General features: G+C 28.4%; 7 protein-coding genes and 12 non-coding genes; all 19 read left to right on the forward strand. All coding sequences in view use genetic code 3, as the record gives it.

Annotated features, from left to right (window-relative positions):
* The first annotated feature begins 50 nt into the window (after positions 1-50).
* Positions 51-131, forward strand: CajifM_t15. The gene has a single exon. It is a non-coding gene; the product is annotated as a tRNA-Ser (tRNA).
* Positions 132-245: 114 nt separating this feature from the next.
* Positions 246-319, forward strand: CajifM_t16. The gene has a single exon. It is a non-coding gene; the product is annotated as a tRNA-Leu (tRNA).
* A 74-nt stretch (positions 320-393) lies between these two features.
* Positions 394-1,755, forward strand: nad4 (Nad4p). The gene has a single exon. The coding sequence runs from the start codon at positions 394-396 to the stop codon at positions 1,753-1,755; it is 1,362 nt and encodes a 453-aa protein (YP_004021598.1).
* Positions 1,756-1,865: 110 nt separating this feature from the next.
* Positions 1,866-1,937, forward strand: CajifM_t17. The gene has a single exon. It is a non-coding gene; the product is annotated as a tRNA-Met (tRNA).
* An 86-nt stretch (positions 1,938-2,023) lies between these two features.
* Positions 2,024-2,094, forward strand: CajifM_t18. Its single transcript has one exon. It is a non-coding gene; the product is annotated as a tRNA-Met (tRNA).
* On the forward strand, positions 2,095-3,570 carry CajifM_r01. Its single annotated transcript has 1 exon — positions 2,095-3,570. It is a non-coding gene; the product is annotated as a small subunit ribosomal RNA (ribosomal RNA).
* CajifM_t19 lies at positions 3,571-3,641 on the forward strand. Its single transcript has one exon. It is a non-coding gene; the product is annotated as a tRNA-Ile (tRNA).
* Positions 3,642-3,678: 37 nt separating this feature from the next.
* On the forward strand, positions 3,679-3,909 carry atp9 (Atp9p). Its single transcript has one exon. The coding sequence runs from the start codon at positions 3,679-3,681 to the stop codon at positions 3,907-3,909; it is 231 nt and encodes a 76-aa protein (YP_004021599.1).
* A 391-nt stretch (positions 3,910-4,300) lies between these two features.
* cob (CytBp) lies at positions 4,301-6,915 on the forward strand. One transcript has 2 exons: positions 4,301-4,693; positions 6,154-6,915. Exons 1-2 carry the CDS (start codon positions 4,301-4,303, stop codon positions 6,913-6,915), a joined length of 1,155 nt encoding a protein of 384 aa, YP_004021600.1.
* Positions 4,694-5,842, forward strand: orf1 (hypothetical protein; the record flags this gene model as incomplete). Its single annotated transcript has 1 exon — positions 4,694-5,842. A coding segment is annotated over one exon (1,149 nt), but the record flags the coding sequence as incomplete, so codon positions are not given.
* A 176-nt stretch (positions 6,916-7,091) lies between the features above and the next one.
* On the forward strand, positions 7,092-7,163 carry CajifM_t20. Its single transcript has one exon. It is a non-coding gene; the product is annotated as a tRNA-Gln (tRNA).
* Positions 7,164-7,280: 117 nt separating this feature from the next.
* On the forward strand, positions 7,281-7,352 carry CajifM_t21. Its single transcript has one exon. It is a non-coding gene; the product is annotated as a tRNA-Asp (tRNA).
* Positions 7,353-7,354: 2 nt separating this feature from the next.
* Positions 7,355-7,437, forward strand: CajifM_t22. Its single transcript has one exon. It is a non-coding gene; the product is annotated as a tRNA-Ser (tRNA).
* A 66-nt stretch (positions 7,438-7,503) lies between these two features.
* On the forward strand, positions 7,504-7,574 carry CajifM_t23. The gene has a single exon. It is a non-coding gene; the product is annotated as a tRNA-Arg (tRNA).
* On the forward strand, positions 7,575-8,963 carry nad2 (Nad2p). Its single transcript has one exon. The coding sequence runs from the start codon at positions 7,575-7,577 to the stop codon at positions 8,961-8,963; it is 1,389 nt and encodes a 462-aa protein (YP_004021602.1).
* nad3 (Nad3p) lies at positions 8,963-9,370 on the forward strand. The gene has a single exon. The coding sequence runs from the start codon at positions 8,963-8,965 to the stop codon at positions 9,368-9,370; it is 408 nt and encodes a 135-aa protein (YP_004021603.1).
* A 401-nt stretch (positions 9,371-9,771) lies between these two features.
* On the forward strand, positions 9,772-13,309 carry CajifM_r02. One transcript has 3 exons in its annotated part: positions 9,772-12,082; positions 12,365-12,419; positions 12,710-13,309. It is a non-coding gene; the product is annotated as a large subunit ribosomal RNA (ribosomal RNA).
* CajifM_t24 lies at positions 13,310-13,381 on the forward strand. Its single transcript has one exon. It is a non-coding gene; the product is annotated as a tRNA-Ala (tRNA).
* A 32-nt stretch (positions 13,382-13,413) lies between these two features.
* On the forward strand, positions 13,414-14,046 carry cox2 (Cox2p). Its single transcript has one exon. It carries the CDS (start codon positions 13,414-13,416, stop codon positions 14,044-14,046), a length of 633 nt encoding a protein of 210 aa, YP_004021604.1.
* The last annotated feature ends 646 nt before the right edge of the window (positions 14,047-14,692 follow it).

Below are 14,692 nucleotides of genomic sequence, written 5' to 3' on the forward strand. Positions count from 1 at the left end.
GGGGGCGGAGGTAGGGGTAAGTATATAAAAATAAATGAGTATATATATAAGGATGTATGACTGAGAGGTTTAAGGTGTGATATTTGAGCTATCAAGGTGTATACCCACGTGTTCGAATCACGTTGCATCCGATATTTATATATTTTATATCCCCCCCCTTAGAGACTATTTTTCACTATGTAATACCTTTTTCTTATTAAAATAGGTTAATTTATTAGAATAGTATTATCTCAGGGTGTGGTTATATGATTATGGCGGAATTGGTATACGCGATTAGTTTAGGTCTAATTTATTAAGGGTTCAAGTCCCTTTGATCATATACTCTACTTTTATGCTATTTTATTCATATATATAAATATAAATAAAATAGATTTATTATTATTATTAAACAAAATGACATTAATATATTTTATAATTTCTTCAACAACTTCTGTTATAAGTAGAACATTTAAAGGTATTAATAAATCAATAATATTAGTAGCTAGTATATTAATAGTTATTCCAACTCTTTATGATTGAAATGAATTAGATGTATATTATACTACTGATGGTATTGCTGATATATTTATCCTTTTAATAGCTTATTTATTACCTTTATCTATTATAGCTAATTGAAATAGTATTAAAACAACATTATACTATGAATTAGTATTTAATTTAGGTATCATATTATTAATTAATTTCATGTGTCAAGATATGTTATCTTTCTATATCTATTTTGAAGCATCTTTAGCTCCTTTATTTATTTTAATTGGATTATATGGTGCTAATAATAGAGAAAAAGCAGCTGATTATATATTAATATATACTTTATTTTCTTCATTATTTATGTTAATAGCTATTGCTGTTTATGAAGTATTAATTGGTAATACTGATTATCAAGCTGTTAGTTTATTAGTTTTATCTACTGATTTACAATGTATCTTATTCTTAGCTATTTCTATAGGTATTATGGTTAAAACACCTTTAGTTCCTTTACATACTTGATTACCTGTTGTTCATTCAGAAAGTCCTTTAGCTGGTTCTATGTTATTAGCAGGTATTATACTTAAATTAGCTGTTTATGCTATTATTCGTCTAATCTTACCTACTTTATCTGATGCTGCTTACTTATATACTCCTTATGTAACTATAATAGGTGTTATTACTATAATTTATACATCTCTTATTACTTTAAGACAAACTGATTTAAAAGTTATTGTTGCTTATAGTTCTATTGCTCATATGGCTGTTTGTATTCTAGGTCTTATGTCTAATAGTGTTGTAGGTATCGGTGGTAGTCTAATCTTATCTATTGCTCATGGTTTTGTTTCTCCTGCTTTATTTATTATTGTAGGAGGTATTCTTTATGATAGATATCATAGTAGATTAATTTATAATTATCAAGGTTTAATTACTTATATGCCTATATTAGCTATATATTTAATTATATTAAGTTTCTGTAATATTGGTACTCCTTTATCTGTTAACTTTATTGGTGAATTATTCTCTCTTACTGGTGCTATTAATCAAACTTTCCCTTTATCTTCTTTAGCTATATTATCTGTATTATTATCTGCTGCTTATATGATGAAAGTTACTAATAGATTAACTGGTGGTATTAAAACACCTTATATCGCTTTAACTCATGATTGTACTTATAGAGAAAGTGTATTATTAATTTCTTTAATTATACCTACTATCTTCTATGGATTATTCCCTAATGGTATTATAAACATAATATGAGATATAAATAAATTATTATATACTTATTAAACAGATATATTTCTATACATATTCCTCCTCTTATCCTATATCTATAATATATCTATAAGAAGTAATAAATTTTATCTATTTTATTAATAAAGGAGACATATTTTATATAACGCAATATAATGTAATTGGTAACATATAAGATTCATGCTTTTATTATGGTAGTTCGAGTCTATCTATTGCATTGTCCCTCCCTATCTTTCTCATTTACATAGCTCCCTATAGGGGGGTTATGGAGAATGGTGGAGAGGATTCAAATAGAATAAAATAATGAACTATAGCTCAATGGTAGAGCGATCCACTCATAATGGATTGGTCTCAGTTCAATTCTGAGTAGTTCAACATATAGTTTTACGTCATGAACATGATGTTGATTCGGATAAAATGCTATGTAGAAGCGTTACACATGCAAATACCTCTTTAGGGGTGTGTTAAGGTGAGTATAATAGATACGTAAAGTATCTTATTAGATGAAGGTATTAGTTATTTAACTAGCCGTAGACCTATAGTCGGTGATGGAAGTCACAACGATCACATTGGCATTAAGCCAACTACTATTAGTAGCAGCAGTGGGGAATTATTGACAATGACCTAACGGTTGATCATGCTATCTATAAGAGATTTAATAACATATAAAATTTATATTTATATAAAAATTATTATTACTATTATAATATCTCAGCTTCATATTAAAGAATGATTAATATGAAAGTAAAGTTCTGACCAAATGATGTGCCAGCAGTCGCGGTTAGACATCAAGAGCAAGCATTAATCTACATTGGCCTAAAGGATCCGTAGGTTTATATTTTCTTTCTTTAGGGGAAGAAAACATAGAATTTATTAGATGTATAATGAAATATAACTTTAGGGATAAAATACTATGATAGTTATAAGACAGCATAGAATATACAGAAAATAAATTGACACTGAGGGATGAAAGCTATAGTAGTGACATGGATTCGGTACCCATTTAATTATAGCTGTGAACTATGTATACTATAAATTAGATAAGCGAAGGCTTAAAGTATACCGCCAGACTAGTACGTTCGCAAGGATGAAATGCAAGACATTAGACGGTTATATATATATGCAGTGGAGTATACTGTTTAATTGGACAATACCCCTAAAACCTTACCTACTCTTGAATATATTTTATTATTTATAATAATCTATACAGGCGTTACATTGTTGTCGTCAGTTCATGCTTTGTGGTATCTTATTAAGTTATTTAATGAACAAAACCCTCAATCTTATGATTATGTATGTCCGACAGGATATAGGAAGTAGAGGCTAAAGACTAATCATCATGACCCTTATGAGTAGGGCCACAGGTGTACTACTATCTCTTATATAATTATATATATCTGACCCCCCAGATATATATGATCCCCCCCGAAAGGGGGGCATTATATATATCTTTATATGATTATTTCATATTAAATTAGATATAATATTAAATATAAGATATTATGATAAATTTTCTTTAAATTGGATTATTGCCTGTAACTCGGTAATATAAAAAAGGAATTGCTAGTAATCATAGACAAGAGTGCTATGGTGAACTATACATATATTTCGCACTAATCACTCATCAATAGCATAGATAATGTCTTAATACACCTTTGTGTATTAATGAGCATATGATATGCTATAAGTTGAAATACAGTTCGAGTAAGGGAACTTGCTCGGGATTTATATTAATATTATCTATTCTTTTCCCCCCCCCCACCTTCTTAAATTAGTATTATTTGAATAGATGATATGATGATATCCCCCCTTGCGGGTATATTATCTATTAAACATTATTATTTTAATAAATAGCCTATATCTTAATGGTAAAGAGACTGATTGATAATCGGTAAATATAAGTTCGATTCTTATTAGGCTAAGAAATTGTCAATATTAATATATAAATAAATAAAAATCATGCAAATCGCATTAGCCGCTAAATACATTGGAGCTAGTATCGCTACATTAGGATTAGGAGGTGCCGCTATCGGTATCGCTTTAGTATTCGTTGCTTTAATCAACGGTACATCACGTAACCCTTCATTAAGAAGTACATTATTCCCTCAAGCTATCTTAGGTTTCGCCTTATCAGAAGCTTGTGGATTATTCTGTTTAATGATCTCTTTCTTATTATTATACGCTGTTTAATTTTATCTCCTCATAAGGAGATTAACCATGCTTAGCGTAGCATATATATATTCCTATTATATCTTATAATAACATACTTATGCTCCCCCCCCTCGAATAGGGGGGGAATATATAACCCCTTTGGGCATAACCCCAAAGGGGGTAGTTTATGGGGATACTATATCACTATATATATTATATTATCACTATATATATATATATATATAGTTTAATGTCCCTCCTCTCCTATACATTTATACATTTATATTCTAAATATATAGGAGAATATAAAAGCATTTTAAGAATACTTATCATTCTGTGATAAGTGAAAATTCATATGGTAACATTATTATTCTATTAACTTTAAAAAGTGAATAGATATTCTTTTTGAATTAATTATATAAATTAAAATATGCCTATACGTAAAAGTAATACATATTTATCATTGGTTAATAGCTATTTAATAGATAGCCCACAACCAAGTTCAATTAACTATTGATGAAACTTAGGTAGCCTTTTAGGATTATGTTTAGTAATTCAACTAGCTAGTGGTATTTTCCTAGCTATGCATTATTCATCTAACATCGAATTAGCTTTTAACTCTGTGGAGCACATTATGAGAGATGTTAATGCTGGTTGATTAATTAGATATATTCATGCTAATGGAGCTAGTTTCTTCTTCATTTGTATGTACTTACATATTGGTAAAGCTTTATACTATGGTAGTTATAAACGTCCAAGAGTTATGTTATGAGTTGTAGGAGTAATTATCTTCATCTTAACAATGGCTATTGCTTTCATGGGTTATACGAATAAAAGTAGCCCAAAATTATTTATACCTACTACATATACACAGAATAGAAGTAATATTATAGCTAAATATACTGTTCCTTACTTATGCTTTAAACGTAATTTTTCTTATAGTAGTAAATGTATGAAATCACTTAAACTTGATACTTTAATTTCTTTAGATCAGGATATTACTCCACCTGAAGAAATATTTAAAGAATTATGTATTTACCCAGATAATTACTGAGAAAATCTACATGATCCTCTAGTAAGAGAATCAATAAGAACCGAAGTAAAATCTAAAAGTGGTATATACATTATAATTTGTAAAATATCTCGTAATTATTATATAGGTTCAGCTCAAACAAATAATTTATATATGAGATTTCATAATCATTTACTTACGAATAATCGTCAAGGTAGTAAATTAGTACAAAGATCTGTAGCTAAATATGGATTAAATAATTTTATTTATGCTATTTTAGAATATTATCCTTATATTGTAACTAAAGATAATAATGAAGAATTATTAGCTTTAGAAACGTCATATATAGCTTTATTATTTCCTAAATACAATATAGAAACTGAAGCTGGTAGATTCTTTGGGTACAAAACTAAAGATGTTAATCTTAATGATAAATTAAATTTAATTAAATTATCTTTATTAGATGAACGTAAGCAATTATTAAAATCTATCAAAGATAAACATCTGTTAGAATATGATACTCAGAGAAGAAATCATTTAAGAGAAATTGCTAATAATAGACCCAAGGATTATATTAGTCCAGAAGGATTAGATAGAATTGTTTTAGGTAGTAGTAAAGTTATATATTTAAAATCTTCATTAGACGATGCTTTTAACATGTGTGAATTCAAAAATGTTAATACTGCAGCTCATTATTTATGCTGCAGTACTAAAACAATACAACGGGCATTACATAAAGGTTTTATATATGTTCCTTCACATTTCTTACCATTTCTAAATCAATCTCATATAGATAATCATCTTTCAATTATTAATCATATTGATGAAATATCTTTAGAGAAATTTTATCGATATACCTTTCATAAAAGGGGTAAGACTTTAAAGTTAAAAGCTACTTTATCTAATAAACCTAACTTTGTTAAAATCTATATTTCAAGTGTATTAGCTAGAACATTATAGTTCTATTCATTATTTAGTTATATATAATAGTCTATCCAATCTTATATCTTACCTTATATAAAGGTATTATATAAGTATATAATAGTAACTCACATAAGTAAATTATATAAGATATATAGGTCATTCCTATTTAGATATATAACCATAAATCTAAGGCAACATTAGTGAAAACGATCAATATATTTTTATTATAGTAAGAATACGAGATCGTCGGTTTTATGTGAAATCGCTACAGACTGCAACACTGATGGACATCTGTAATGATGTTTAATGCACAGTCGAATCTTTACCGGTTTAACGGTATAAGCCCATACTGCCTCGTATATGGGCAAATGTCGCACTGAGGTGCAACTGTAATTACTAACTTATTATCAGCTATTCCATTTATTGGTAACGACATAGTTCCCTTTATCTGAGGTGGTTTCAGTGTAAGCAATCCTACAATTCAAAGATTCTTTGCTTTACATTTCTTATTACCATTTATTTTAGCTGCTCTAGTATGTATGCACTTAATGGCATTACATGTTAATGGTTCATCTAACCCTCTAGGTATCACAGGTAATATTGATAGATTACCTATGCACCCTTATTTCATCTTTAAAGATTTAATAACTGTATTCGTATTCTTATTAGTATTTAGTTTATTCGTATTCTATTCACCAAATACTCTAGGTCACCCTGATAACTATATACCAGGTAACCCTATGGTTACACCACCATCAATTGTACCAGAGTGATACTTATTACCATTCTATGCTATCTTACGTAGTATTCCAGATAAATTAGGAGGAGTTATAGCTATGTTTGGAGCTATTCTTATCTTATTAACTTTACCTTACACAGATAGATCATTTATCCGTGGTAATAGTTTTAAGGTATTATCTAAAACAATGTTCTTCTTATTCATATTTAACTTTATCTTATTAGGTAACTTAGGACAACTTCATGTAGAAGTTCCTTATATCGAATTAGGACAATACGCTACAGCATTCTACTTCTCTTATTATCTATTAATTGTTCCTGCTATCTCTTCAGCAGAAAACATCTTATACTATATCGGTACAAAGAAATAATTATTCTTCCATATTATTATATATAATATACCCCATCCTCAAATGATGGGATAGATCTCCTCCAGGTAGAGACCATATATTATTATATATATATAGGAGAGTAAATAAAAAAGAATGATCCAGCTATTTAGGCTATTCTCTAAATTACCTTGTTGAGACTCTTTGTAAGGGAATCATGAATTGTTGACTAATCGGCAAGTCCCCTAGATTTGGGCTAGGTCATACACGTTCGAATCGTGTCAGTTCAATACCTTTTATTATATTTATTTAATAAATAACATATTTTTATATCTATATATACCCACCCCCTACTTTCATCATAACTTTGCATTGCGGAGCTATATATAGTTGAAAGGTGGGGGGAAGTACTACTAGCTTAATGGTAAAGCCTTTTAATGTCACTAAAAGAGATGTCAGTTCGAGCCTGATGTAGTACGTAGGTCAATTTTACTTATTGGTACAGTTAGGCTATTTGCTATATAGTCCCTTTTTAGGGTCAGTGTTCGATTCACTGATTGGCCGTTATTAATATTCTACCCACCACAGGGTGGTTAGGTTATCCCTTACAATGTGAGGGAATATAATTTATGACACATAGTATAATGGTAATACATATTACTACGGATAATAACATAAGGGTTCGATTCCCTTTGTGTCTTATGCTATTCTCAATAGTTATAATTCTTCTTATTTATCTCGCTTTTAATCATGCTTCCTCCTCCCACTCTGCAGGGGGGAATGATATCTATCATACTAATAGATTAGCTTCCCTAGGATTACTATATGTCCTTTATCTAGCTTATCAAAGCTTAGATTTAAGATATAGTCAATTTACTCTTTATAATGATTGATTTAAACTTAATGATACTAATATTCCTTTAGTTTATCTTCAAATTATTTTAGTTGTATCTTTATTAATTTATATTACTGTTAAACAACGTTATAATATAACTAATATGTGAATATATTTATTAATAATTATTAACTTAATTGGTCTAATTTTATTCCCTATGGTTAATGATTTATTATTATTATATATTATTATTGAATTACAAAGTTATTCTTTATATATTATTACTGGTGTACATCATAAATCCTATAATACAACTAGAGCTAGTATGTTATACTTTGTAACAGGTGGTATTGCTTCAATTGGTATTTTATTAGCTTCTTACTTTATTTATAATATTGTAGGTAGTTGTAATATTACTGATATTACTAATTATTATGCTGTTTATAGATCTAATACTTTATTTGATAGTTTAGATATTTTAATCTTAGCTTTAATATTTAAAATGGGTCTTGCTCCTTTACATTCATGAAGTATTGCTGTATATAACTATGCTCCTACTTATATTACTGGATATATCTCTATTGTAGCTAAAGTATCTATATTATCTTGAATATATACTAATTCTAACTTAATTCATTCAGATTTATTAATATTTATATTCTATATTTCTATTATTATAGCTGCATATAAACCATTATTCCAAGTAAACTTTAAAACTATATTAGCTTATAGTGGTATATTAAACTTTGGTTATTTATTATTACCTGTATGTCTACAAGATCCATCATATTATATATATATAATACAATATGTTGTTACACATGTTATGATATTCTTATGTTTATTAGCTAGTAATGAATTTGTTACTAAACCTAATAGTCAATGATCTCCTATAGTAAATGTTAACCAATTAATTATACCTAATAAATTATTATCTATATGTTTAATATTATGTTTCTTATCATTAATAGGTATTCCACCACTACCAGGATTTTATGGTAAATTTTATGTAATACAAAGTTTAATGAAGTTTAACTTTACTGTTGAAGCTATATCTATAGTTATATTTAGTGTAATAGCTACATATTATTATGCATATATAATTAAACAATTAGCTACTAATTTAACTATACCTTATAGTCAACCTATTAATAAATCAGTAGCTTTAGTTATAAGTATATTATTAGTATTCTTCTTAACATATTTTGTTTATATATTTAATATTTTAGATGTGATTAGTATAATATTATCATAATGTTTACAGCTTATTTAATCTTATGTCCAATAGTTGCATTAGTTTTAGTAGGTATAAACTGATTATTAGCCACTAGTAACTCATATGTTGAAAAAGATGGTCCTTTTGAATGTGGATTCACTTCTTTCCAACAATCAAGATCCGCTTTTAGTGTAGCTTTCATCTTAGTAGCTATCCTATTCTTACCCTTTGATTTAGAAATATCTTCTATTTTACCTTATGTTATAAGCCCTTATACTAATGGTGTCTATGGTTTAATAATTCTTGTATTATTCCTTATGTTATTAGTTGTAGCCTTTATCGTTGAAATACGTCTTAAAGCTTTACAATTAAACCGTAACTTTACTAATGATTTACCTCATACTGAACTTTATGATATAAATACTAAAGATAATATATCTCAATAATACATAATATTCCCCTCCCACAGGAAGGAAATATTTATGTTTGTATATATTTATCTATTCAAATATTTATATTTTAATAAAGGTATATCTTCCTATATTTATTCTTTTAATCTTAATATCTTTATATATAATATAAAAGGTTATATTATTTATTATATATATAAGATATAAAATATATACTTTTTAAGGAAGATTATCTAATGACCCTCAAAGGAGGTACTCCTTTGAGGGTGATGATTAAATCCTTCTTTCCTTGAGTTATATATCAAGGAAGGGTTTAAGAATAATTCCCCCTCAAGGGAGTACCTCCCTTGAGGGGGAGGTGTAAAGAAGTACATATATGGAATATATTAATAATGTAAAATAATAAAAAATATATAATGGTATTTATATAAAAATATATAGGAGACATGATTTGAAAAAGTTATAAATGATATTAATATTAATATATGGATACTCATAAATTTCATATATATGTATAGATAATATAGATATATATGGGAGACTAATATTATAGAAAGGATAAATAAGTAAGGCATAAGCCGATCCTAGCTATAAATAGTATATAGAAAACTATGTGAATTGAAACATCTTAGTAACATATGTAAAAACCAATAGGGCTAACAGTAGTATCGGTGAGAGAATCTGTTGTTGTATACAAGTAATACCTTGTGGTATGAATATAGTAGTATCTACTACTAATACATAAACTATAATATTAAGTTAAAAGTACTGTAAAGGAAAGAGTTATATATAAACTTATATCTATAATAATATAAGATATATAGAATATATTATGAAATATATTAATAAAGAGCAACTATAGTATAGTGTACCTCTTGTATAATGGGTCAGTGAGTTATCCTTATGAGCGAAATAAAAATTATATGTTACTAGATATATTTATATTTAAAATAAATATAAGAAGTTCATAGGGATAGACCCGAAAGCACATGATCTATATATGTATAGATATACTTTTATCATAAGGTAAAAGTATGATCAAATAGGTAGATGTAGCAATATCTTCTAAAGATACGTGTATAGTAGTGAAAGGCAAAACTGATGTGCAGATAGCTGGTTATCTACGAAATATATGTTAGTATAGCCTTTATAAACCCCCCCTTTCTACATAGCTTCGCTATGTAGAAAGGGGGGGGACGTATTTCTTGGTAAAGCACTTAATACCATATGGGAATTTATTTATTTACTATATGTATTAAACCTCTGAACAAGTATAATATGATATATAAAGAGTCAGACTTATTGCGATAAGGTAATAGGTCGAAAAGGGAATAACCTAGACTATGAAATGAAGGTCCCAAATCCTCATTAAGTGAATACAATCCTATGGGTTGAGAAATCCCCTCTATACCTTATTACAAGGTTTATTTTGATCAGACAATTAGTCAGTGGGTTTGATAATAATCACCTGTTAAAGAACATGTAAAAATGCACTAATAGAACATCTCATCCCTTCGGATGGGATATATCAAAAGATAGGAACAAATATACGGGTCTAAATGTAGGAACCGAATCATAGATATAATATATATTTATATATTATATAGTAGTAGATTATATAGTAATAAAAACTATAAAGAGAATGCTGACTTGAGTAACGATAGGTAATTTAGGATTACCCCCACATAAACATAAGGTTTAACTATAAATTAACGGTATCTAAGTATATATATGAAGATATATATATGATGATTGATAGTACAGGAAAATGTAATAACCGTACCGCAGTCCGACCCAGGTGTGTAAAATATATATATTTATTTATATATATATCATACTTAATATATTTATATTAAGTATGATGAGTGGGAATGGGTGAAGTATCATAAATGAACTCGGCAAATAAGGCAAGGCCTGAATAGTACGACTGTTTACCAAAAACACAGCTTACTGCAAATAGGAAACTATCGGTATAGTAAGTGATATCTGTCCGGTGTTAGCAAGATAAATTATAATTGGCTTATTAACGACGGTCTTATCATGAGGATCTGAAAGTAGCAAAATTCATTGGCATATAATTGGTGTCCCGCATGAATGATTATACGATACTATAGCTGTATCTATGGTATACCCAGTGAAATAGTAATCGCAGTGAAGATACTGTGTAGTCATAGATTGACAAAAAGACCCTATGCAGCTTTACTATATTCTTATACTGTTATACCCATAAATATTTAAATGTAAAATATCTCTTCTTATTAAAGAATAAATATTTGTTTATATCTTTATGTGTATAACTAACCTAATAACCCCCTCCCACCAATCTTCATAACTTCCCATAGCTTAGCTTTGCTAATATATGTGTAGTAGGTTGGTGGGTAGAGGGAAGGCACCATATAAGATGGTTAGTTTCGATGGGGCGTCGGCATCACAAAACATAACTGATGTGTCTATATGATATTTTTATATTCCCTTATATTTATAGTTATATTTTATATTTCTAAATATAAGGCCTATATCTTTTTATAAGATTATAATAGTATAAACAAGTACAGATACACTAGCAGGCAACTAGTATATATTCTGATATGTTTAATAAGACATTAGGAATAAATTAATAAGGATAATAACATAACTGTGCTATGATAATGACACATACTTGTGGAATTAGTACTTAAGTATAGTATATTGAACAGGCAATATCATTAGAATTGAGTGTCGATTACGGATTAAAGTTACGCTAGGGATAATTTAGTTGTCCCTTTATATTGTGAAATATATTTATTAACAAGGTTAAATACAAAGATATCTGTCCCCCTTTTTCACTTTCTCTATATAGATGATAAAGTAGGAGAGGGAGAATCTAAGACAATTTGTAGCGAAGACATGAAAATGTAACGTTCAACGACTAGAAGATGAAATAATACTTCCAAGAATACCTTGCATCTTAGGTTAAGATGATGACATAGTCTAAACTATATAGTGATATATAGATATATATATTAATTAATATATATGATAATAATATTGAACAGGGTAATATCGCTAGAGAGTTGATATCGTCAGCGATGTTTGCCACCTCGATTAGAAATAGACATAGTTGAGGTTAAATAGAGTGAATTGCAAGGATATCTAAGAATATATATATATTTATGATAATTTGCAGCGTTATTGTATAGTTCCCCCCCCACCTCCTCTGTTAGAGGAGGTGGGGGGAAATTAGATATATGGCGTTCAACGACTAGAAAATATAATATATTTTCCATGAGTACTCTAGATTTATATATATTAAGAATATATAAATTAAGACATAGTCTAAACTATAATGAAAATTATAGATATATATAATAAGAATTATATATGATAATATATTTGGTCGTCTAGACTTATCCTATTGGTCGTAGAAGCTAATAAGGGTACGACTGTTCGTCGTTTAAAAAGTTACTTGAGATGGGTTAATTACGACGTGAGTCAGTAATGATTTTATCATCTATGACGTTAATAGTAGTATATAATTATATGTGTACGAAAGGATTATATAATATAGTCCAATGGTTAAGAGCATCCGATTCTAAGCTAAGACTATAAAGGATAAATATTGATAGCTTATAAAATATTAAGCCTTATATACTCACTATATATACATTAAAGATAATAATGTAATAGTAATATATCTATGTACCTTTCTTCGAAAGGAAGGATATAATAAACTAATAAATTTAATCATATATAACAACAAATCATGTCAAAAATTACATAATATATAATAATTACCCCTCCCTCCGGGAGGGGTGATAACCCCCCCCCTTGTAGGGGGGTCATTAATTATACTTTAAGAGTATGATTTTCATAGATTATAGGTTAATCCCCTTCCGCAAAGGAGGGGATGAGTCTTAAGAAGGTGTATTTCAGATAAATGGTAGCATTTATCCATAATCCCTCACTTTTCCCCCCCTGCAATGCAGGGGGTGTTAGGGGATCATAGATTAATTGGTAAATCTTACGCTTTGCATGCGTATGTTATCGGTTCAATTCCGATTGATTCCAGATATATATGATATAAAATTATAAAAAGAATTATGATCTGACTAGATGTGCCAACACCTTGAGCAATTAGATTCCAAGACTCAGCTACACCAAATAGCGAGGGTATTCACGAATTATACGACCATATTATGTATTATCTTACATTAATATTAGGTTTAGTTTCTTATATATTATATGTAATTATTAAAGATTTTAGACAAAATAAATTTGCATATAAATATATAAGACATGGACAAACAATTGAAATTATATGAACAATCTTCCCAGCTGTTATATTATTATTAATTGCTTTCCCTAGTTTTATTTTATTATACTTATGTGATGAAGTATTAACTCCAGCTATGACTATTAAAGTTATCGGTCTTCAATGATATTGAAAATACGAATATTCTGACTTTGTTAGTGAAACAGGAGAATCAATTGAATTTGAATCATATGTTGTACCTGACGATATGTTAGAAGAAGGACAATTAAGATTATTAGATACTGATACATCTATAGTTGTTCCTGTAGATACTCATGTTAGATTTGTAGTAACAGCTAATGATGTAATTCATTGCTTTACAATTCCTTCATTAGGTATTAAAATAGATGCTACACCTGGTAGATTAAACCAAGTAAGTGCCTTACTACAACGTACAGGTGTTTTCTATGGACAGTGTTAGCATAATAGCACCTTTATATTGTAAAATATAAAAGCAAACAAAGTTAATTATAAAAATATCTTATATATACCTAAGACAATTTATAGCGAAGTCTATTTCTAATAAAATAGAAACGTTAAACGACTAGAAGATGAAATAATTCTTCCAAGAAAGCTTTGCATCTTATGAAATATCCCTCCCCCCTATCTAGAGCAATATAGCTACTTAAAAGGGTTATCATAAGATGATGACATAGTCTAAGCTGTATAGTGATATACAGATATATATATTAAATATTATATATGTTAATAGCCCTGTCAGAGCTCTGTGGAGTTGAAGGTTGGCTCTAATATATTGTGAAATATATTTGAAACTAATGTATCATTAGTGAAACGAGGTTAATTATAAAGATCCCTTATAGATATAAGGTAATTTGTAGCGAAGCTTATTTAGATAATTCTATAAAGAATAAATTAATAGGAACGTTCAACGACTAAAAGAATAAACAATTCTTTCAAGAAAGCCTCGCATCTTATTTATAATATAAGATGAAGACATAGTCTAAGCTATATAGTGATATATAGATATATCTATTAAATAATAGCCCTTTAGGGGGGTATACAGTCCAAGGAGTGAGACCGTATATATATGTTAATAAACCAAGTAA

The sequence above is a fragment of the mitochondrial genome of Candida jiufengensis, assembly GCF_024610255.1.
Source record: "Candida jiufengensis mitochondrion, complete genome".
Taxonomy (NCBI): domain Eukaryota; kingdom Fungi; phylum Ascomycota; class Pichiomycetes; order Serinales; family Debaryomycetaceae; genus Lodderomyces; species Lodderomyces jiufengensis.